Source organism: Nilaparvata lugens, chromosome 2, assembly GCF_014356525.2.
Source record: "Nilaparvata lugens isolate BPH chromosome 2, ASM1435652v1, whole genome shotgun sequence".
Lineage (NCBI taxonomy): Eukaryota > Metazoa > Arthropoda > Insecta > Hemiptera > Delphacidae > Nilaparvata > Nilaparvata lugens.
The window spans coordinates 92,128,147-92,154,659 of NC_052505.1; the positions used below are offsets into that span (position 1 = coordinate 92,128,147).

The 26,513-nt window shown below is 36.7% G+C and overlaps 1 protein-coding gene across 2 annotated transcripts in view; it reads right to left on the minus strand.

Moving 5' to 3' along the window:
- Positions 1-26,513, minus strand: part of LOC111061043 (semaphorin-1A) — a 530,166-nt gene that overhangs the window by 475,592 nt on the left and 28,061 nt on the right. For both annotated transcript variants that reach the window (XM_039422103.1, XM_039422102.1), the window contains exon 3: positions 18,231-18,318. In XM_039422103.1, the coding sequence (XP_039278037.1) occupies positions 18,231-18,318 (88 nt within the window). The remainder of the gene's footprint in view (positions 1-18,230; positions 18,319-26,513) is intronic.

Sequence of the window (26,513 nt, forward strand, 5' to 3'; positions counted from 1 at the left end):
TTGGCTTTTCTTCTTAATGTTTAGATGTTTAAATGTTTATATGTTGCGAATTTACGGCGAAACGCGGTTATAGATTTTCATGAAATTTGACAGGTATGTTCCTTTTTGAATCTCGCGTCGACGTATATACAAGGATTTTGAAAATTTTGCATTTCAAGGATAATATAAAAGTAAAAAGGAGCCTCCTTCATACGCCAATATTGGAGTAGAAATCAGGCTATAGAATTATTCATCATAAATCAGCTGTCTAGTGAACTATAATACTACCCGTTCAAAAACATCGAACATCTTGAAAATGTATCTTTCCATCAAAGTTAGTAGAAGTTGACTATTATAATACTACCCGTTCAAAAACATCGAACATCTTGAAAATGTATCTTTCCATCAACGTTGTAGACAGTTGCAGCCAGACCTGATAACAGCGCTCACACTAACATTCCGGGACATGTCACGGTACGATAGGACAAAAAGCTCTATGCTTATTTAGGATTTTTTCTAGACATTTTAAATTGATAAATTATTCATTAATTTTTGAGAAAACATAACAGGTCAATGTAACTTACTGAGCGCGAGGTCTACTCTTCACAGAACTACTAGTATATCCTTAAAGAATGATCACATGATATATTCTCAAAGAATATTTCCACAATATTATGGAAAATAACATTTACACATTTGAGAGGATAATATATCCTTGAAGAATAGCCCAAATTTATGGCAAATAATAAAACCACATAAAATAATATTTCCGTATTTGTGGCAAATAATATTTTCACATTTGTGGCGAATGATATCTAACCAAAAAGTTGAAAACACCTGTGTTATGATAAGCAGGGAATCCCAAACATCCAGCAGTATGGTTATGTTGTGTCTCGGAACATTTTCTCCGGGAAAAGTAATTTTCTTGTCCTAAATTGCCGATTTGGTTTGAATGGAGTCATTGCAATACACGAACAGGTGTTAGGGAAAGCTTTTCCAGCACGAAACCCTTTCTATGTTTTTCTTCTTTCCACGACGTTGTAGTAATCTCGGTGTTTCTTTGTATCTGTTATCGCCTTCTATTCTTGTCAATGTTCTTCCTTCAATGTCAATTCTTGTGCTTTATTCCTTTTTTGTCTCCGATTTCCATCTTTCTGTAGCATTCCTATGTTTTTTGGAACGGTTTTGTTGTCTTGTAAAGAGATGAAACAAATGCGAAATGCCATTCTTATGAGCTATGGACAACGGACCATCTTCTATAATTTCTCATTTTTGCAGAGGATGATGTTCAAAAAAGGGCGAGGCTTGTGCGTGGCCAGCGATATAGTTGTTTTGGTCTTCAGTTCATGTTGGATAAGAAAGTGTAGAACAGTAATCGCATTTAAATGTAGAATGATTATTGGAGAAACAGACAAATGAAAATGAACGACAAATTTAATGTTCCACCCAAAATGGGCGTGTTACGTCTCAGCCAATCACAGCGTCCCATCCTTCCAGCCAACTACCAATCGTAGAGCTCCATCGTACTACCAATCGTAATGCTCCATTCTTATTCAAACCACTACAAAGTGTTTGAATCTTCATTCTACGGAGTCTAATGATGGTGTAACAACCAGAAAGAGTTTCTCGAATTTTTAGTAAACATTTAGTTGATATTATTGGTTGATTATAATTATCAACTTCAAGTCGTTTCGTTCATAATGGATATCAATAAGGAGTGATACTCACTACTAGTCAAGAATCATCTTAAAAAAGCAACAGAATTTAGCAAACTAGACAAAATGCAGTTGCTTCAACCTCCTCTATTCAGTGATAAATATTATAATCTCATACAATTGCTTAAATTTATTTCAAGGAGAATATTCAAAAATTGAATAGCAAATCTAGCATGTAACAGAACTAGTAGCATTCTAAAAAACATTATATTTAATAATATAGAATGTGATGGCAAATCATCCTTTTAATTTGTTTAAAAAGGTTCACCCTTTTTTGATGACACTTTTTTGATGATGAGAAAAGAGTGAGAAACTAATGGAAATGGATTTTCCTCCACCTCCTGTCTAAAGTGCTTACTTTACTCCCTGGAACTTAATACTAGAGTGTCACTTTTTCGCTCTCGGGAGGAAAAAACAGGAAAACTCCCTAGAGCATAAAAGTGACTCCATTTAAATAGCATGGGAAGCATCTCTATTGTAAAAACTAACATTTGAAATAGGTTAGAAGGTCTAAGCTCAGATGAGGAAGCATATAGAGTAGTCATTAAACCAACTAAATTCAATACCTGAACCAGAAATTTGATCAATATATAAAATTCATGTTTGTATGCTACAATTATTACAAACTTCATATCACTATACTAAAAAAATGTATAGAATTTTTTTTATTCCATGTTATTCAAAATACCAGCCAACGAATATCCCTCATTAACTAATTAAATTTGAAACGGAAACTTCATCATAGCTGTAGTTGTGGCGGCCATTGTTGTTACGACTTTTGCCGACAGATAGCGCATAGCGCTGTCGGCGGAGAACTGTGATTACAAGCCAGCTGTTTCTGTTTACTTTCTAGATCATTAGATCATGTTGTAACACATTGTTTGGTCACGTAGGTTTTTTAAAAATTATTTTATTTGCAGTTTTTATAGAAATGTAGATGGAGGAAAAATGTTGTGTATATCACGAGTGAAAAATGTTTTTTCTCCCTCAGGAAAATTGTTGCCCTCGGCTTCGCCTCGGGCTTCAAACTTTTCCCTCGGGGAGAAAAAACAGTACTTTTCACTCTAGATATTCAAATAATTATTTCTGGTAGCGATTGAACATTTTAGATATGTAGAGAGTAATAACAAATTATCCTTTGTGAGGTACACCCTCTTTCAATGACTCTTTAAAAGTATTATACTAGTAAGGAACTACAATTTTAATTATTGTGAGGATTTAATACTGTATTTTAATTGTAAGGATTTACAATTTTTTGGTAGCAGTTTCACATTTTCAATCCCCAATATAAACGAAAAGAAAGAAATTAATCTGGTAGTGATTAACATAGTTATGACCCTCTTTATGAATATGTATGAACCACAAATAATCAGACAATTCGAAATATCCTTCACAAACCCAGAACCAATATTGGTTCCTTGGAACATTGGTTTCTGGAAACAATGATTCCTGAAAACATTGACTTCCTAAAAAGAGTGGCTTCCTATTTTCTTCGTACAAACACACTTCAGATACGAGATACGTTCTGTCGCTAAATGTCCTGATAAGTTAGCAAGCTGGTGGTTGAAACACGTAAGATGCGGTCGAGAAGGAGGATAAGAGGAAGGGATGAGGCGGGTGAAAAGGAGGGCAAGTGGGAGGAATAAGGAAGAATTACTTCCTGTAGCTGAATGTCCCCTGATAAGTTGGCAAGTTGGTGGAGACAAGTAAGATGTGGTTAAGAAGAAGGAGGAGAGAGAGAAAAAGGAAGGAAAGTGTGAGGAATAAAGAGGGAAATAGGAGGAACGAGGAGGAGAGGAACAAGGAGGTGAACAAAGAAGGGAAATCGAGGGAGGGAATGGAAAACAGAGAAAGGAGGAAAAGTAATAATAATAATAATAATATCGTGTGACCTGGCTGGCTCAGGTCTGGTGTCAGAGTTTTCAGGTCGCAACTGATCAATTTCAGGGCCTCTGACATGACCTAACGACTGCTTTTTAGGCAACCGGGACCGACGGCTTAACGTGTCCATCCGAAACACGGGAGTGGCCCGAGAAAAATATCTTGCCCGGGCTGGGATTCGAACCCGGGCCTTTGGATTACAAAGCCAGCATCTAATCCACTCGACTACGGCCACTCCAGGAGGAAAAGTATAAGGGATTAGTAGGAAAGAAGAAGGAGGAGAGAGAGAGAAAAAGGAAGGTGAAAAGAAGGAATAAAGAGGGAAATAGGAGGAACGAGGAGGAGAGGAACAAGGAGGTGAACAAAGAAGGGAAATTGAGGGAGGGAATGGAAAACAGAGAGAGAAAAAGAAGGAAAGAAGGAGGAAAAGTGTGAGGAGTAAGGAGGAAAGTAAAAGTAGGAGAGAGAGGAATAAAGAGGGAAATAGGAGGAACGAGGAGGAGAGGAACAAGGAGGTGAACAAAGAAGATAAATCGAGGGAGGGAATGGAAAACAGAGAGAGAAAAAGAAGTAAAGAAGGGGGAAAAGTGTAAGGAATAAGGATGGGAATAGTAGGAACGAGAAGGGGAAGTAAGAGAAGGTAAACAAAGAAGGAAAATCAAGGGAGGAAATGGAAAACGAATGTCTGGGACACTAGAGTCACCTGCAGGGCAGTGATACACGGTGGTCTCTGTTTTTAGGGTATTTTTAAGGGATGAAGGGACAGGTTTAAGGGGTAACTAAGGGACTCGGCAAGCCCTAAAGCTGTGAAGGGAAACAAGGGACGGCAGGAACCACTCCAGACTTGAGTGGCTAAGATCTGATTCCTTCTCACAAACAGGGAAAGTGTCCACAATTCCTATGTACCTACTGTCTGGAGTGGATGGGTGATGTACTGTATGTTATATACCAGAATCTGAAGTATATATAGAGAGGTTCACGTTATAATGGCAGTATTTGATAGCATTGTTGCTGCTATCCTTGTCTATCATTCGACAAAACAGATAGCACTATCCTTTTTCAGTTCCGCAATGTTGCTGGAGTAGATGGGAGATGTATGTTATTGACCGAGCGAAGTGAGGTCTAAGATTCAAGTCGACGGTTTGGCGTTTCTCTTAATGTTTAAATGTTTGAATGTTCAAATGTTTATATGTTTTTATGTTGCGCATTTACAGCGAAACGCAGTAATAGATTTTCATGAAATTTGACAGGTATGTTCCTTTTTTGACCGAGCGAAGTAAAGTCTAAGATTCAAGTCGACGGTTTGGCATTTCTCTTAATGTTTAAATGTTTATATGTTTTTATGTTGCACATTTACGGCGAAACGCGGTAATAGATTTTCATAAAATTTGACAGGTATGTTCCTTTTTAAATTGTGCGTCGACGTATATACAACGTTTTTGGAAATTTTGCATTTCAAGGATAATATAGAAGGAAAAAGGAGCCTCATTCATACGCCAATATTACCGTAAGAATCAGACTATAGAATTATTCATCATAAATCAGCTGTCTAGTGGACTATAATACTACCCGTTCAAAAACATGGAATATCTTGAAAATGTATCTATCCATTAACGTTAGAAGACAGTTGACTACAATACTACCCGTTCAAAAACATGGAATATCTTGAAAATGTATCTATCCATTAACGTTAGAAGACAGTTGACTACAATTCTACCCGTTCAAAAACATCGAACATCTTGAAAATTCTATCTTCCATCGACGTTGTACACAGTTGCAGCCAGACCTGATAACAGCTCTCACACTCACATTCCGGGAAGAAACGTAACGGTACGATATAGGACAGAAAGCTCATGTTTATTTAGGATTTTTTCTAGACATTTTTAATTGATAAATTATCTATTAATTTTTGAGAAAACATAACAACAGGTCAATGTAACTCACTGAGCGCGAGGTCTACTGTTCACAGAAATACTACATTAGTAAGGGTAAATTTACTAGTATACCAGAATCTGAAGTATATATAGTGAGGTTCACGTTATAATGGCAGTATTTGATAGCATTGTTGCTGCTATCTTTGTCTATCATTCAACAAAGCAGATAGCGCTATCCTTTTCCAGCTCTGCAATGTTGCCAGATCGGTTCTTAACAATATGGAAGGAATATAAATTATCAAAATATTTAATTCCAATTATGGAAAATTATTATTAAATCATTGAAGAATATATTATCATGACGAATAGAATATATTTGATTATTTCAAACAAGAATTAACAGTGAATATTAGGTACATCAGCTATCCTTCATAGAAGGCAGTGACAAGGCAAAGAATCGACAAGGCTGTCCTCCTATCTTTCTCCATTACCATGATAATGTGGATCTCACTATATACGGAGTGAGTCATATGTATGGGAACCCTTCCATAAATTGGAGACTGTTGTAGGTATAATACTGTAATAAGTTATTGGTCAAATACTCCACCTTTTGACATACAACTGAATAAGGGGTGACTTAGGGGTTGTAACTCGTATATTTTAAATGGAAACAACCATTGTGTGGTACATCATTTTAAAGGCCTTTTTGAAACAAGAAAGATTTATTCAAGTAAGTAAGTAAGTAAGTTACAATACATTCTGGTTTATACACAAATCCACAATAAATTACAGTACAACAGCTAACTGTGCAAAAAATTTCACATGTTATGAAAACTTATTAATTACAATTAAGATTGAATGCAACATTAGAATATTGATAATATAGTATTGTAATGTAACTACATAAATGAGCGGTGTTTCAACAATGAATAAATGATCATTTCAATGAATAAATATACACCCCACTATAAATTATATGTGTTCGGGTATAAGTAATTAGTTGCTTATTGCGTGTTATAATTACTATTTACAAACTTCATTCACTGATATGGGATTAACGTTTTTATAATAAAATTAGTAAAAATTTATAATACAAACAAATTATGAAATTAGTAGATAAATAATATTAATGTTCTATTGAGGATAATAATAAGAAAGGTTATTTTTAGAAAAATGAAAAACAGTAAAGAGAAGAATGAAGAATAAATAGTTTCAATATTTACAGTCTAACTAAATTTTCCACTCCAATATCAAACAACCAGGAAAAAAACTTTTCTTGAACCTGTGTCTATTGAATTCTTCCCTAATGTAACTTGGTATTGAATTGTAAATTTTTGGTCCCAAATATATGTAGTTTCTTTGCCCAAATGTAGTGTTCATCCTTGGTACTATTGAATGCGTGTTTCTCTGCCTTGCTTCCACAAATTCTCATCTTCTTTATAAGTTCTCTAACAATATTCTCCCTTCTTTCTCATCACATCTTTTTTTCGTCTCCACATCAACCATTTATCCGTTTTGACCTCAGATACATCTGGAGTACTTGAATCATGACTATCTATTTCAAAAGGCAGAGAAAAAAACGTGACAACAATGTCTTCCTATCATTTCCACCGACTTTGAATGTAAATTTCACCGTAGTTACTCTCAAGAACGAGTGAACGTGAGACCCTAATGCTCATAGACAGGTCCTACCGGTCTCATAGAGTGGCCAATCTCATAGAGTAGGGAGATAGAGTAGAGTGGCCAATCTCATAGAGTAAGGAGATAGAATAGAGTGGTCAGGTAGGGTGTGACTCGAGGGAATAGAAGGTCGCTGATAAGTTGTGTCTGTTCACTTCTGCAAAGTACTAGATACAGTACGGCTAAAGAAAGTACAGCGATCCTACAAATGCTAGACAGATCCCAGAGGACAAGATTGTGAAAAGAGGGACCCGATCCGGCTGAAATTATTATCCAATCCCTCTAATGGAGCCAATGCAACGTGTAGGATCTGATTTTATTTCATCTTGTTATACGGTGTGAGGTGATACGTTCTCGAGTCGCTTCTTTATAATACCAGATTGGGAAAATGTGTAGGTTGTTATCCCCTTGAGTAAAGAGTTTCGTTTCTAGATTTTATTGTTAGAGCCAGAATAATTTTATTGTTAACCACATCTGTAAATCTATAATTGGAAATTTTATAGAAAAATTCTAATAGCATCTTCAGTTCTTCAGGATAAATTAAGATACAGATGGAATTAAATAGAAAATGCATTTATTCAAATGCTAATTAATATATAATTATTATTTAACGAAAATCCTAAATAAATGCTGCAAATCACCCCGAAGACCTCTGCTACTGCAGACATTAACAACAGGGTTAACAGCTAGATGGAAATTCGATGAGAACTACTATCCAAAAATTAGTTGCCAGCCCGGGAATCGAACCCGGTACCTCCCAATTGCTAGTCAGGAATGCTTACCCTTACACCAAACTGACAATCTCTGGATAACAGCGCTCATTTTATACGGAGCCATAGCGGCCAACCAGTTACAGATGGAATTAAATAGAGAATATGCATTTATTCAAATGCTAATTAATATATAATTATTATTTAACGAGAATCCTAAATAAATGCTGTAAATCACCCCGAATTTCCATCTACCTGTTAAACCTGTTGTCAATGTCTGCAGTAGCAGAGGTCTTCGGGGTGATTTACAGCATTTATTTAGGATTTTCGTTAAATAATAATTATAAATTAAGATACACACAGGTATCCCTCACAGCCTCACATTCATTTAGCTGTTTAAAACAGTCTATTATCATAGAGAAAAGATGGCATAAGAAGATATCCCTTGGTTGTTTATGTTCCAAATTAGAAGCCGATTTTATGTTAACTCAAGCCGAGAACTGTCGACTACCGTTCATTATTACTGTTTTGACCGTGTGAGAGTGTGAGAACGGCACAGTATGAGAGACTACCAGCGTCACATAGCTTCACGAAACATATCTACTATAGTGAGGTCCACGTTCTAATGGCAGTGTTTGATTAGCAATGGTATTGCTATCCTTGTCTATCATTCAACAAAGCGTATAGCGCTTTCTCCCTTTGCTCTGTTGTCAGATTGTTTTTTAACAATGTAGAAATATAATTAATTGACAAAATATTTAATCTTGTTTGAAAAAAATCATTATGAAATCATTGAAAATATAATTTCTTGCTCGATAAAATATAAGTGATTATCTTGAACGAGAATGAACAGTTAATATTACATCAATAAACCTGTATCAGTTAGCGTCTATAGAAGGCATTGACAAGACAGAGGATCGGCAACGATGTTCTCCTATGTTTCTTCACTGCCATTATAACGTGGACCTCACTATAGGATTGTCGGCTTAGGTAAACATCATACTAATAGATCTAACATCTTCCGTAACGTTCATGATGGGTGCGACTGCAGAGCGGGGGCGGAGCGAATGCGGTACGATGGAGGAACGAGGGCGGTACGAGGGCGGAGCGTGCTCGGTGTGGGTTGGAAGCGCGTATATGTGTACGCAGCATGAGATATAACATTCAAAACACTGTGGAGGGATTTTTTAATAAATTGTCTGACTGTTCACATCCGGCTACTACTGTGTACGTTTGTAGCTCAACATCAGCTTGTGAGAGACAACAAACTAGAGATCCTAAGCCCCGATTGAATTTTAAATGATAAATGATGGTAAAAAATTATGACAACAAGAGAATTAATATTTCATGAGTCACGAGTCAATATTCATGCGGAGGATCTTTGTAGGAAGTGGAAGCTAAAAATTCACCCAGGTATACAACTAACACACAATATTGCTGTCAATTCATTATGGTTTGCAGATGATCAAGTAATATTGCAGGAATCAGTCATATTGACAGTCTGCAAAGAGCAATATACCAACTCCATCTCCTCAGCTCAGAATATAGTATGAAGATTTCCTTGCACAAAACGAAAGTTATGGCGTTTCTGAGGAAGTCTCCAATACGTTCTAAAATAGTTCTCAACAACAGAATACTGGAAAGGTATCACATTTCAAATACTGGGATGATATATTACATACGAGGAAGACCATGACTTGAATACAAAAATTGAATACAAAACAGATTCCAGTACATATGCGGAACTATTAACAGAACTCTCAAAAATAAAGCACGAAAAGAGACGAAGCTCAACTTTTATGAAGTAATGGCCGTCCCTACACTTTTGTATGGCTCTGAAGGGACGATAACAAACTGGGCTGACGACAAAGTGGGCTACCGACAAACTGGGCTGCATTACTTAGAGTGCCAGTTTGGCGGTGCATGCAACGACAAACTGGGCTGGAAAACCAGCCCAGTTTGTCGTCGGCCCACTTTGTCGCCAGCCCAGTTTGACACGGTCCCGCTCTGAAACCTGAGTACCAAAGAGGAGGGAGTGGAGCAGGTTACAGGCGGCCGAAATGAGATTTCTAAGGTCAGTGAAGGGATGCACCAGAGAGGGCAGGCTTTATAATATCGATATCCGTTGAGAGCTCAATGTGATCTCTCTACCTGATCGAGTTGACGAGAATCGACAACAGTGGAGAGAATGGGAAACGGAAGAATCCCCAAAGCTGTCATTGCTAACAAGCCAGAAGGGAGGAGAAGTATTGGCAGACCAAGAAAAATCACATACATTCCTATTCATGGATCAAAATAAAACGCAATTCATAATACAATACTTCGGAGCAATAGTCAGAAACCATGGGCACTAGGAGTGCGATAAGTGAGTTGAAATGATCTTCGCAAACTACGCACGATTTTTCAACCGAAACTTGCCGAAGTTTTCCGAGTTTTTCGCACGGTTCACTTAACACAACAAATGTAGCGTCAGCAAAGTTAATAAAATACAACTTTTTTCTTTAGAAATGCCGATTGATAAGTGCGAGAATAGAGGGAGAATTGTCGGAAAGAAAAGAGGAAGTTTAGTGGAGATGGAATGATTGGAGAAGGAGGAATGATATGGGAAGAAGAAGAAGAAATGGAAGAGAGTGAAGATTAGATTAGATTAGATTTCTTTATTATGTATGTTAAGCTGCGTTAACACCAAAGTTATTAACAAAATGTTAATAACTTAATTTTTATAGATTCTATTAGATTGAATATAACTCATCATACACATGATGAACATATGTGTTTGTCAAGTTCCGTTCAATCTAATAGAATCCATAAGGATTAAGTTATTAACAAAATGTTAAAAACTTTGGTGTAAAACCAGCTTTACAATATTTACTGACTTATACGCTAATTTACATTAAGTCACGGTACACGGTAATGCTAATTATTCAACGAATTTTACAAAGTATGAAAAATTAATCAATGGGAATAAAGATTAAATTCAATTAGAATTTAATTAGAGATGGAGAGATGTAGGAGGAGAAGAAACAAGAGAGACTTTGTCTGTCTGAAATTGTTTAATAAGATTGTTCTAAGACACCAAGAGAAGATGAATATGGGAGAGATAAAAATTAGGAGATAGGAGAACTGGAGTAAAACAAATGTGAAATGAGAACAGGATGAGTGAGAAAAAAGATGGCGATGAGGCGTTTGAAAAAGAAATTCAAGACGTTTGAAGAAGGAGAAAGTTGAAGAAACGGAAAATGAATGGAATGGAAGAGGTAGAAGACCCAGCAAACGTGATATAGGAAGAGAAGAGAGAGGGAAAGGATAATGGAAATATCATTCAAAACAGACAAATGAGAGAAACAAAGACTGGGAGAAATGAATAGACAAGTATAAAATTGAGATGTACGCTTGAAAATTGCTCTTGAAGAGTTGAAACTTGCAATATTGAAATGAAATAAAGGGTACTTGAACGTTTTTTATTATGTGTTTTGGAAATGGAGATACTTGAAAGGAGGAAGGGAAGTACTGAGTTGGAGGAAGAGAAAGAAAGAGGTATTAATGGATGAGAGACAAAAAAGAAAGAGAGAAAGAGTGAATGAAGGAGAAAGAGTATGACAAAGAGAGTGAGAGGAAAAAGGAAGGATGACAGAGAAGAAAAATAAAAAAAGAAGGAAGTGAAACACAAAAAGCTGTTGTCAAACATGATCGATTCAACTTCTAGACGGAACAGAGCCGTTGAGGGGGTGGGGGTGCAATGTGGGATAGGGGAGGTCAAGACGAGCTAAGTGATAAGAACGTATCGACTCCCTTCCGTTAACCATAAGAGCCCCCGAACCCCCGAAAACAAAATGGCGACCAAATAATTTATCGTCGTTTGCTGCCGATTTAGTTCGCCGTTTCTGCTCCTCCATAAGCCAACCCCACCCTTTGCACTCTCTTGCCAACTTTTTCCGACAATTTTCACGTCTCAAGATCCGATCAGTCCTACCAACATCATCATCATCGTCATCATCATCATCATCATCATCATCGAATAATGAAGTAGGAGAAAAAATAGTAATATGAAAAGAAGAAGAAGAAAACGATGAGAATGATGATGAAGATGAATAATTATGATGATGCACCAGAAGAAGAAGAAGTGGAAGGAGAAGAAGAAAAAACAAGAACAAGCAGGAGAAGAAGTAGAAGAAAAACAAGAACAAGCAGGAGAAGAAGTAGAAGAAGAAGAGAACGATGATGATGAAGAAGGAGAAGGAGAAAAAGAAGAAGAAGAAGAAGAAGAAGAAGAAGAAGAAGAAGAAAATGATGATGATGATGAAGGAGACAATTCAACTTTAATTCAACTTATAATTGAATGAAAAAGACTAAGAAATTGTCAAAAAACCACTGATTTATTGATAATTAGAAAGACCAGTTTCGGTTATTACACCATTGTCAATCAATGATAAACTGTTTAAACTCTGAGTTTATCAGAGATTGACAATGGTGTAATAACCGAAACTGGTCTTTCTAATTATCAATAAATCAGTGGTTTTCTGACAATTTCTTAGTCTTTTACATTCAATATGGATAATTACCACAATATCAACTTCTCAACTACACAAAAAGTGAATTCCTAAAAACCAATTTCAATATTGTTTATCAGCAAAAATGATTCCCTCCTTCTTTTTCTCATCCACGCCCTCCTCCACCACCTCTCCTTCACTCTACCCTCCTCAATATCCAGAGTCACAGGAGACTAGACTGCCAGGGGTTGAAGATAGACACTCGGCCTAAGGGTGTAATCGACGCGGCTTATGCATTATTACTTGCCGATAATTGTCCGTAATGGTTCTTCTCCTCCTACACCTTCTCATCCTCTTCCTCCTCCACCTCCTCTTCCTCCTCATCCTCCTCGTTGCTGATAGCGTCTCCAGAGATAGTCGCACTGCTTATTATTCTATTATTATTGTTTCCCTTCCACCCCTATCATAGATTGCAACCCCCTCTCGCCACAATATAGGAGGGATATTATGTTTGCCTCTGTAGGCCTATCGATGTCTGTTATGCACACTGGACTTTCACCCCTATCACTAGGGAATTCTAATCATTTCTCTCTGTAACTCACTCTATGTGTCGGTTGCATGTATGTCGGTTAAATTTTAATCGTGATTAATTCCACGAGAACCAATCAGGGAAGCCGTCTTTTCAAAGAAGCCTTCTCTGATTGGTCCCCGTGGAATTAATCACGGTTAAAATTTAACCGAATTCTCTGCAATCGGGTCTATGTGAATCGTTCCATCTGTCTCTCTATATCTCTCTCTCCCTGTTATAGAATAAATTATATATATATATATATATATATATATATATATATATATTATTTAAACTCATGTTATTTACCTCAATTATCCACGGCATACTGCCGTATATTACTGAAAGTTGATTACCCTGATCTACTTTCAGCCTAATCAATGACAATGATTCGCTCTTATCTACCTACTGTATATAATTATTTTACTTTATTAATTTTCTGTTTTTTTTCTCTTAAATATTCATATTAATTGAAACTTTTACAATATTTCCATTTATAGATAGACCCTTAGTTTAATTAATGAAATTAACGTTTTGGTAGAGAGTTAGTGGGAAGGATTCTTCGAATATTATTTCCGAAGAATGGACATTGATATGTCCAAAGCTCCGCCAATTTATGTAGATGAATAACAATATAATTATCTATAGTTATTATATTACAAATTGCTTTTTCATATCATATACAGTTCAATAATTATTTTCTTAGTCTATATTATGTAATTTCATCTATAATTTTGCTGTATTGTAAGCTATTGTATATAAGTGTATAAGCCAGTATATATTGTAATCTACATTAATAAAGTACTCAATCAATCAATCAATCCGTCTTTTAGGTATAGAGTTACATCTTGGTAGAGAGTTACTGGGAAGGATATTCTGATTATTCTTTCCAAAGATATGTTTACGGAGAATCGGCATGAAAGGAGGGAGCATGTTCAAAGAATGTCAGCTAAGAGAATACCATTGAAAGTCTATAATTATCAGCCAGTAGGCAAAAGAGATGTTGGTAGACCACGCAAACGGTGCCAATAATAGGATTTTTTTGTCAATTTTTAATAATTGGAGAAGAAAAAGAAGAAGAAGAAGAATATCATGTACTTGTGGCGAATCATATGATTGCCACCTGTGATGTTTTCAACCGGCATAATTTGTTTAACACTTGTAACAGTTTATTTCAATATTTATCCAGAGTTCAATTTTGTCATTCCAACATTAAAATGATTTCATCATTCATCTAGTTTCATTTAATCAATTTCAACATAGGAAATCAACAAATTAAATTCCTATATACTGTTTAATAATTATTATTACAGTTTATATTATAGTAGAATCATCCAAGGCCCGGTTTCCGAACTCGGGATTTAGCTGAGTTCTAGACTTTGAACAGCTGGAGTCAGAAAACTGGTTTCAAGGTCCCCTGAGTCCAAAAAAGTGGTTTTTGGGTATTGATCTGTATGTGTGTGTGTGTGTGTGTGGTGTGTGTGTGTGTGTGTGTGTGTGTGTGTGTGTGTGTGTGTGTGTGTGTATGTGTATGTGCGTCTGTGTACACGATATCTCATCTCCCAATTAACAGAATGACTTGAAATTTGGAACGTAAGGTCCTTGCAATATAAGGATCCGACACGAACAATTTCGATCAAATGCGATTCAAGATGGCGGCTGAAATGGCGAAAATGTTGTCAAAAACAGGGTTTTTCGCGATTTTCTCAAAAACGGCTCCACCGATTTTGATTAAAGTTATACCTGGGATAGTCATCGATAAGCTCTATCAACTGCCACAAGTCTCATATCTGTACAAATTTCAGGAGCTCTGCCCCCATCTATGCAAAGTTTGATTTTAGATTCTCAATTATCAGGCTTCAGATACAATTTAAACAAAAACTTAAACTAAAAATAAGCTCGAAATTCGAGAAAATGTGATTATCCAATTGCAAAATGTTGGCAACTGTTGATTCTATTAAATGATTCACTATGAAGAGATAGCAGACCTCGTGTGTCTCCAGAGTTATTGCCCTGTCACCAGCTGGTCAAATCTTTAAATAGTAGACTTGAGATGTGCGGGAACACTAGCGTCACGTGATCAATTTTCATAACGGTAAGGAAAGTTGTGTGAGTACGCCACACCAGATTTTTATGATAATATTTATTTTCTCATTTCTGTAATTGGAAACGTTTTTCCTTGACGAAATGAAGCATTCCTGAATAATTCAAAATAGCTGAAGCTTGACACTATTTTATTTTGTGTTCATTTTTCTAGTTTTTGAAATTTAATTTAAACGTGGACGGCGACTACGTCCCGTTTCGGAAAGCCAATTTTTTGACTCTAGCTGTATAATGTCTAGAACTTGGATCCCGAGCTCGGAAACCGGCCCTAAAACTTTGCTAAACTGTAAACTATTATTTATCTATATAAATATTAAAGCGAAATGGCACTGACTGACTGACTGACTTCCTCACTCGCAGAACTAAAAATCTACCGGACCAAAAACGTTCAAATTTGTTAGGTATGTTCAGTTGGCCCTTTAGAGGCGTACTAAGAACGGGTTTGGAAAATTTTCCAAAGATACGCCCAAAATCTGCGTTTTTCCAGCGTTTTCTCAGATTTATCGAGAACAAATGAACAGAAAAGGTTCAAATTTAGTACAGAAGCTCAGCTAGGGTGTAATAATGTTGAGATAGGAATTTGCAATAACGTCAAAGATACACTCAAAATTATCGTTTTTCTAGCGTGTTTTTGCTTTTTCTCAGATTTATCGAGAACAAATGAGCAGAAATTGTTCAAATTTAGTACAGAAGCTGAACTAGGGTGTGGCAATGTTGTGTTAGAATAGTAATGTAATGTTGGAAGGAATTTGAAATAACGCCAAAGATACGCCCAAAATTAGGCTAGACTGTAGTACAATAATTCTCATAATATCCTAACGAAGTTTTCCACCCTGCACTAAATAATTGAAATTAATCGATGATTGAATCAAGCAAAGAAGTACTTTAACTTTTTGATGGAATGAAGCATTCTCAAATGAAAAATGCAGGCGAGCGAAGCGAGCCCGCTGATCTAATTTTTGGACGATCTAGCCACCTGGTTAGACAGATATGGCGAGCGAAGCGAGCCTGACGGCTAGTAAGTGTATATTGTAATCTACATAAATAAAGTATTCAATCAATCAATCTCTCGCACTCTCTCTCTTTCTTTCCTTCTCTCTTTATTCAACTAACTTCCTCCGGAAACAGAACATTCTGCATACTCTTCGGAAGTGAGGGGGTATAGCCCCTCCGTTTCAATACAGGAGCTTGACTCTCCCTCCTTTCTAGTGCTGCTGGTACGGAAATTGATAAGCAATTAAACAAGCAATAAATAATTGAACAATCAATAATTCATTCCACTTTCTGACTCATCAACGTCTTTCTATTCTACACGGAGTCCCAGTTCACAACCTTCTCGTATTTGAAACCTTTCTCCATAATCTAGAATACAATGAAGGGAAGAACTGGCTTGTACACGTACGGGATCGGAAATTCACGAATGACGCATCATCACGTCTCAACTACTGGATTGATTCACGGTATATAGAAGAAGACGGTAGATGTCACGCGCATGTCTGTAGTAAATTTCCGGTGTAGCTGACGTCATTTTACATCCAATGATCTGTTTTTAGCAAATAAATTTCAATATCGGGGACCGAGCTTCGCTCTAGAGTACAAAAGCATTACGAAAGAAGAAATAATAATAACATTCATACAGAAATGTTCTATATAATCACAGTAAATTGAGATTAATTCCCAGAGGAATGCAAAAATTTCCCTCACAAAGCCGCAGTTGCACAAAAGCCGGTTAAATTTTAATTCTGATTAACTTCACGTGAACCAAATCATAGACCATTTCAAAAAGATGGATCTACTGGAATTAATCAGGATTGAAAATAACCCGGCTTTTTTGCAACCGGCACTAAGTACCTGATTGAATGATTACAAAAGTTCAACAGCTGAGTCATAATTTTGACACAGTCCCACACATATGAACTCGCTCACTCACTTTCATCATCAACAGACGACGAAATAATTATTATCAGCTGTTTTCCCAAGGATGAATAATAATTAACCTTTCAATGTCCTTCAGCGAGTTTTCCCAGGGATGAGACCTAGTGCAATCGAATCTTTATATTATAAACCTACTATGTTCTGAATTTCGTGAGAATCGTTAGATCCGGTGAAATACAAACATATAAAAATCTAAACATCCATACATCTAAACAGAAGTTGCTCGTTTAATAGTATAGGATAAATATTGTCAATAAGAGTTAAAAACCTGTTGGTGGCGATGACAAAACCTAGCTGGCTGGCCACTGGGCACACATTTCATGACCCTTTGGTAGAGAGTTAGTGTGGAGGATATTTTTAATATTCTTTCCGAAGAATGGACATTGATATGTCCAAAGCTCCGCCAATTTATGTAGATGCATAACAATATAATTATCTATAGTTATTATATTACAAATTGCTTTTTCATATCATATACAGTTCAATAATTATTTCCTTAGTCTATATTATGTAATTCATCTATAATTTTGCTGTATTGTAAGCTATTTTATATAAGTGTGAAAGCCAGTATATATTGTAATCTACATAAATAAAGTACTCAATCTATCAACCATACCGTTTCTATCTAGATACCGTGGTTTGATAAACTTGAAACTTTGCATCGATTTGAAACATCGATTCTTAATTTACCGTGGATAGGCCTGAAATTTCAGTAGGTCAAGTTTCAGATTGTCAAGTTTTCAATTGAACCCTTGCGGAGCACGCTCAGGTTACCTGCTAGTTAAAAATAATCATGTCATCGATCTTACTCAAAATCTTTACGCGATTTATCAAGAATACTCTACCAACATCCCATCAAATATTGAGAACCATTCAAGAGAATTAGCCTAATAGCAGAATCTCACATTGGGGAAAAAGACAAGACGTTTTGCAGAAGAATATTTGAAGAAAAGAAGTTTTGGACTGTAGTCTGTTTCTTTGTCCTTAAGTTGATTGTAAATGATGAATGAATAAATGAATATAAATAAGGAATTGCTACCACAATATCACCTTCAAAACTAGTCAGAAAGTACAAGACGTTTCATTTTTCTGTTATATTATAACATGCATACACAAAACAATTTAAGATGATTGTAAATGATGAATAAATAAATTAATATAAATAAGGAATTACTACCACAATATCACCTTCAAAACTAGTAAGAAAGTACAAGACGTTTTATTTTTTGTAATATTATAGCATACACCAAACAATATGAATATTTTGTAGCATAATTTTTTATTTGATCACTCACCAACAAAAACGGCAGTACTGTTATGCTGTGGATCATAGGGGCATACGGCTTGTCCTGGCTTCTCTTTCTCCAACGTATAGGTTCCAGTCTGAAACATCGAAAAATAATCATGTTAATACTATTTTCTATAATTTTCTACCGCGATTTGCTCGTTATTTATTTATTGACTTTTGATAAACCGAACACAATTCTTTAAAATGATTGGAGAATGACTAACAGGCACAGCCCAAAACTGTTTCTTTTGTACACTGTTTATTTATACACTATAAATAGTCCAGAAAGTGGGTTATGTTCTATACACTTGAATTCAGGTTCAATTTTCTGTTCAAACATTTGAAAACAAAAAATTTATAATTTAGATTATATACAAACCAAATTGAATAACGAAATAACACTCACTAATTACTTGAAATTGTCAAATAATGATCAACTTTGAAAATTATGATATACTCTAGTTTAGGAGGATTATCATGTCAAGTCAACAAATCAGATTATGTTGATCAAATCGATTAAATTGTCTAGCTAGATAAGATTTCTCGCTGATTGATTATTATGATTGCACAGCTGGAAATAATTCTGTCTCTTTCCCACACAGGCACACGCATCTTCTGTTATCGAGAGACGACGAAATTATCATCTGTTTTCCAAGGATGAATTATCCTTTTAATGTCGTTCAGCGAGTTTTCCGAAGAATGAGACCTAGTGCAATCGAATCTTTATATCATAAACCGGAGTGGCCGTAGCCGAGTGGATCAGATGCTGGCTTTGTGATTCAGAGGCCCGGGTTCAAATCCCGGCCCGGGTAAGATATTTATCTCGGGCCACTCTCGTGTTTTGGATGGACACGTTAAGCCGTCGGTCCCGGCTGCCTAAAAAGTAGTCGTTAGGTCATGTCAGAGGCCCTGAAATTGATCAGTTGCGACCTGAAAACTCTGACACCAGACCTGAGCCAGCCAGGTCACTCGATATTATTATTATTATTATCATAAACCTACTATGTTCCAAATTTCGTAAAAATCGTTAGAGCCGTTTTCCAGATCCGTAAAACAGAAATAACCAGATATGAAAATAGCCAGATATAAAAATAACCAGATATATAAATATAGAAATATAGAAATTGCTCGTTTGATATAATATGATAATAAAGAGAAGAATCGGCTTATTACAGGTACAGGATAGGAAATTCACGAATGACGCATCACCACGTCTGAACTACTGACTGACTAGTTTAAACTTTGCATATATAAGAAGAAGAAGAAGAAGAAGAAGAAGAAGAAGAAGAAGGAGAAGAAGAGAAGAAGAAGAAGAGAAGAAGAAGAAGAAGAAGAAGAAAAGAAGAAGAAGAAGAGAAGAAGAAGAAGAAGAAGAAGAAGAAGAAGAGGAAGATGCAAATAAAGAAGAAGAACAGAAGAAGAAGAAGAAGGAGGAGGAAGAGAAGAAGAAGAAGAAGAAGATTGAAAAAAGTCTTCGCATTTTCACAAAAATGGCAAGCAGAAGGACGAAATGAGTGAGTTTATGAGATGTGTTCGGGGGGGGGTGTAAATGAGGTTCAAAGGTTATTTGGTCTAGCAGAGATGGCAAGGTAATAGCATCAAGATGGCCGCCCTAATGAAGTCCAGTCCACAGTCCACCAGACGGCCCCGGGCCAAATTGTCATTCCCTTCCAATTTCCTACACGCGGTGCTGAAGTAAGAGGGTCTCTCAGACTACTCTCTCTCTTGCAAACAGAGACGAGGTGTCTCACAGACCCAAGTGTTGAAGTGAGAGGACCTCACATACCAACATTTTCCCACAATCTGGGGCTACGGGGTACAAGAGAGGGAGAGTGTGTCTCACAGACCAGGGTGTTGAAGTGAGAGAATCTCACAGACCACCATTTCCCACAATCTGGGGCTACAGAGAACAAGAGAGAGAGAGAGAGAGAGTGTGTCTCACAGACCAAGGCGTTGAAGTGAGAGGACCTCACATACCAACATTTTCCACAATCCGGAGTACAAGAGAGAGAGAGGGTCTCACAGACCAAGGCGTTGAAGTGAGAGGACCTCACAGACCACCATTTTCCACAATCTGGGGGGTACGGGGTACAAGAGTGAGAGGGTCTCACAGACCACTCTCTCACACAAACAGAGACTTACAAACCCCCTATTCCCTCAATTAGAGACTACGGGGTGCCAGAGACCCTCCACATAACTGGGTCGGTTTTACTCTCAGTCCAAGGTTGGTCTGTAAGACCCCCTTGCAATTACCTTGTCGCCCCCCGCTGTGGTCTGAGAGACCGGACTCTAGCTTGATCACAGCGGCTCCAATTTTTCGTTGACCTGTGTGTAATTGTCCAGTGTTAAGCGGTCGATTTCATCTTCTAACTAGGTCACCAGAAAATAGTTTGGTGAGTATAGGAGACGGGTGTGGGAGTCGAAAATATACTCTGTAAAAAAAACTGGTGTGGCGCACTCACACAACTTTCCTTGCCGTTATTAGAATTGATCACCTGACGCTAGTGTTCACGCGCATCACAAGTCTACTTATAAACAGAGATCTAAGCCAGCTGGTGACAGGACAATAACGCTGGAGACTTACAAGGTCTGATAACTCTTCATAGTGAATGATTTAATAGAATCAACAGTTGCCAACAGTTTGCAATTGGATAATCACATTTTCTCGAATTTCGAGCTTAATTTCAATTTTAGGTGAAAATGTTACTCAACATTAATTGTAGAGATTTTTATGCTCTATCTTCTACACTAAAATTTTTTTGTTTAAATTGTATCTGAAGCCTGATAATTGGGAATCTGAAATCCAACTTTGCATAGATGGGACGGAGCTCCTGAAATTTTTACAGAAATGGGACTTGTGGCAATTGATAGAGCTTATTAATAACTATTTTAGGTATACATTTAATCAAAATCGTTGGAGCCGTTTGCGAGAAAATCGTGAAAACCCCTGTTTTTGACAACACTTTCGCCATTTTAGCCGCCATCTTGGATTGCATTTGATCGAAATTGCTCGTGTCGGATCCTTATAGTGTAAGCACCTTAAGTTCCAAATTTCAAGTCAAGCCATTCCGTTAATTGGGAGATGAGATATCGTGTACACAGACGCACATACACTCATACACACACACACACACACACACACACACACACACACACACATACACATACACACACATACAGACCAATAGAATAAGAAGTGATTGTCAAAAAGTGATATATTCAATTGATAAAACTCAAATGGCAAGTCTTGAACTTTAAATTATTTTGAATAAAACCATGTTTGCCCTTCCCACTGATGTTTTATAGCGTTTTCAAATGTTCCCGTTATTCTGGGTCACCCGGTATTAATAGAGCAAATAAATCATTATTACTACGAGAGAAGGAACCATGGTCCACAGCTCTAGGTATTTGAATCTCAAACTTTTCACATTGTATAATTTTTTTAGTCACGATCTTCACCAAGACCCAAGATTGATTGAGAGTTTATTGACACCACTACAGCAGAGTAGAAGCAAACGCAGTTTTGTCACCTGCTCTAGAACATGGGTTTCCCATAGTTGAGAAGGTTAATTTCCGAAAAAATGCTATTTATTATGTTGTAGTAAATTTCATATATTGTATTTTTGAATATTGTGATCATTTTATTGATTAGATTGCTTATTTGTATATTGATGGAGATAAAATTTATTATTATCATTAATAAATTTTTTCCCTGCCCAAAAGGACTCATTACAACGTTCAACTAATTCAGATTTCACCATTACTTCGAAAGGCTCCAACTAAAGGAAAGAGAAGAGGGAGGAGAACAAGAAAGTTGTTAGGGCACAGAGGATTGAAAAAGAGAAAAAGGAGATGAAGGAAAAGGAGAACAAGAATAAGAAGATTATGATAATGACGAGAAGCTAGAGGAGAAAGAAGCAGACCAAGAAGGAGGAAATAGGAAAGAAGTAGGAAAAGAAGGAGACGAAGAAGAAGAAGAAGAAATGGAAGACGCCTACGTCAAAGAAAAAGAAGAAAAGAAAGGAAAAGATGGTGATGTTCATGATAATGATGACGAACAAGAGTAGGAAGTTGAAGAAAGAAAAAGAAAAATTGAAAGAAGAAGAAGAAGGAGAGATACAAGAAGAAGAAGTAGAAGTGAGAGGAGAGTAAAGTTTCGGCTTGTTATTACCGTCACCATCAATTGCAGCCAAGCAACGCTTTGATCTTATACTGATTGGGGTGATGCGGGCTCATGGAGGAGGGGAAAAAACGAGGAGACGGAATGAGGAGGAAAAGGAGGAGAGGGTGAGAGAATGAGTAGGATGATGAGAAAGAGTGAGAGGACGAGGAGGAGGAGGAGGAGGAGGAGGAGGAGGTGGAGGAGAAGGAGCAGGAGGAAGTGAAAGAAATGAAGGGGTCGAAATCAGAGAAGAAATTGGAGTCTAATACCACACTGTGATTCTGCAAATTAGAGCAGAAGAAAGATGAGGGAGGAGAAGGTGGATGAGAAGGAGGAGGAAGAGAATGAGGAGGAGATAAAGCTGGAAACAGAGGAGGAGGATGATGAGAAGAAATGAGAGGAGGAGGAGGAAGTGAGAGAAATGGAGAGGTCGAAATCAGAGAAGAAAGTAGAGTCTAATGCCACACTGGGATTCTGCAAATGATTTTGCACCCTCATCACGAATTATGGACATAACGAGGCGAGCTCAACTTCACAATAGACTCGAAATAAAGTCTGACTTTCGTGCAGAAGAAAAATACAACGGAAAAGAATTCTCCATGAAAAAAGAATCCCGGAAGAAGAGGGGAGGAAATAAAGATGATAGAAAAGTGGGCGGATAGAGGAAAAGAGATGGAGAGCGTTGTAGAGAGAGGATTAGAAAGAGAGGAGATGATTGATATGTAGAGGAGAAGATGAGGAGGAGGAGTAGAGGAGGAACCCAGGGGGAAGATTGAGATATTGGGAAGGAAATTAGGTGGTGGAGGAGGATGATGAGAAGGAGGAGGAGGTTGTGGTGAACAAGGTGATGTCGGTGGAGAGGGAGGAGGTGCTGGGGGAAGAATAGGAGAAAGAGGAGGAGGAGTAGGAGTAGGAAGGAGGAAGTGAATGTGGTGTTAAAGGAAAAGAAGGAGGATGATCAGGACGAATGGGGAAGAAAGAAGAGGTGAACCCGAAAAAGAAGAAGAAATGAAAAGAGGAGAGAATGGAAATGAAAGTGGAAATGAATGATTAAGAAAAAAGATTCAGTAGCCACTGTCGGCTTCTTATTAACATCTGTCAAAGTAACTAGAGGGCGGACACTGGAGAACAGGGCACGGTTTAGAAGAAGTAAAAGAAGTAGAGGAAGAAGAAGAAGAAGAAGAAAAAGAAGAAGAAGAGGAAAAAGAAGAGGAAGAAGAATTCGAAGTAGGAGGAGGAGGAAAAGGAGGAGCACACGAAGTGGAAGAAATGAGGAGGAAACTCAAGAAGAAGAAGAGGAAGAATGAGGAGAAAAAGAAGAAGAAGAAGAAGAAGAAGGAGAAGAAAAAGGAGAAGAAGAAGAAGAAGAAGAAGAAGTAGGAGTAGGAGAGGAGGAGGAAGAGGAGGACACGAAGTGGAAGAAATGAGGAGGAAACTCAAGAAGAAGATAAGAGGGAGAATAAGACGAAGAAGAAGAAGAAGAAGAGAAGAAGAAGAAGAAGAAGAGGAAGAAGAAGTAGATACCCTGCCCAGGCAGATGAATTCAAACACACAAAAGGATTGTACATTGAAATGAGGGCCCCTACCCTTTTGCAATTGAGACTACAGCAGAATAACAAGCTCTAACAGCTCGAAAAAGACGAAAAAAAAAATCGAAAAATGCCGACTTGTACAAAAACGGATCCGTGTTGAACTTGAACCATCGCTGTGTGTGAGGTTTGTATTTTAAACCTAATCAAATTGTGGCTGAATGATGATGAAGCTATGATAATTCTCTCTCATGTTCATTTCACTAGTACAACAGAAGGAAGTACAGTAATTTGCTTTGAAATTCACAAAGATTGCAGATCTAGGCAGAAAAATCTGGTGTGGCGCACTCACACAACTTTCCTCGCAGTTATGAATATTGATCACCTGACGGTAGTGTTCCCGCGCATCTCAAGATTAGTCTACTATTCATAGATCTAAGCCAGCTGGTGACAGGACAATAACGCTGCAGAAACATGAAGTCTGCTATCTCTTCATAGTGAATGATTTAATAGAATCAACAGTTGCCAACAGTTTGCAATTCAATAATCTTATTTTATCGAACTTCGAGCTCATTTTCAATTTTAGGTGAAAATGTTAGTGAACATTAATTGTAGAGAATTTTACCCTCAATCTTTTCCACTTGAAATTTTTTGTTTAAATTGTATCTGAAACCTGATAATTGGGAATCTAAAATCAAACTTTGCATAGATGGGGCGGAGCGCTTGGAATTTTTACAGATATGGGACTTGTGGCAGTTGATAGAGCTTATCAATGACTTTTTCAGGTATAAATTTGATCAAAATCGTTGAAGCCGTTTTCGAGAAAATCGCAAAAGACCCTGTTTTTGACAACATTTTCGCCATTTTAGCCGCCATCTTGAATTGTATTTGATCAAAATTGTTCGTGTCGGATCCCTATACTGTAAGGACCTTAAGTTCCAACAATACACCTTTTGTGAGGTCCATGTTATAATGGCAGTATTTGATTGACATTGGTGTTGCTATCCTTGTCTATCATTCGACAAAGCAGATAGTGATATGTTCTTCTAGCTCCCCGACGTTGCCAGATCGTATGTCAACAGTGTAGAAATATAATTAATTAATCAACAAAATGTTTCATCTCAATTAAGAAAATTCATTATTTAATCAATGTAATAGATAATTATTTTCTTGAGGAATAAAATATAATTGATTATCTTTAGCAAGAATGAACAGTTAATATTACATTATATTGATATCAGCTAGCCTCTATAGAGGGCAAAAGCAAGGCAGAGAATCGTTTTCCTACCTTTCTCCACTGTCATTATAACACGGACGTTAACAGATATTATGTATCCGTATTGTACTGGTCTTAATTATATTATAAAGAGGTGTATAGATTCTAAAATCGTGTGAAATATAGTAAGGTTTGGTGTCCAAGAAGGATGGAGCTTAGTTTGATACACTGTGGGTCCCAGGTTCAAATGTCGTTCCGACCATTTGCAGATCCGATTCCGATTTTTTCGCAGACGATACTAATTGTTTTATCTTATTCTAATAATATTTCATTATAAAATTATTATTATTACTATATAGAATAATTAAATTGATTTATAAAATTAATTGCATAAATTATTTTTAAAAAATCTTCAATATCAATACATAAATAACTATTATTATCTATGTTACGGATAACTCAACTATTTTAGTTGTGGACAATTTTTATGATCATAAAATTAATCAACTAATAAATCAACAACTATTCCAGTTGTAGACAATATTTAACATCATAAACATTTCTTTAATCTCCAACTTCTTTTATTCATAACACTATCAGTTATTTTTTAACTGAATTTTCAGTTTATCAGGTACAATAATGATTGTATTGTATGCATTTTTTGTGCATTTTTGTGTCGCTCTACAGTGTCAAGTCTTTTGTTTTCCTTTAGGTATGAGATCGGAAACCGATTTGTGAGCATTAATATTCTGCATAGGCATAACAAGCCATAACAATGAATCCACTTTTCATGAAAAACATCATTAGCAACCTCCTGTCATTGTCACCAACAAACCCATCTTATTTAGAATCATTTCCCATCTCACCATCGTCTGTGAGACGATTCATCATATAAATTGACTACTGCATATTCCATTTTTCCGTCAGTTGACCGATTTCTTATAATTAATCGTTAGAAAAGTTGTAATAGTTTATATTGTGAATATGGAGACGATATAAAGGTACCTCCTTGTTTCCTTTAGGTATGAGATCGGAAACCGATTTGTGAGCATTAATATTCTGCATAGGCATAACAAGCCATAACATTGAATCCACTTTTCATGAAAAACATCATTAGCAACCTCCTGTCATTGTCACCAACAAACCCATCTTATTTAGAATCATTTTCCATCTCACCATCGTCTGTGAGACGATTCATCACATAAATTGACTACTGCATATTCCATTTTTCCGTCAGTTGACCGATTTCTTATAATTAATCGTTAGAAAAGTTGTAATAGTTTATATTGTGAATATGGAGACGATATAAAGGTACCTCCTTGATAAGTCCGGTGTCCCTGCAAACAGTGTCTCTAGCACTTTTCAATAGAGAGAATAATAGAT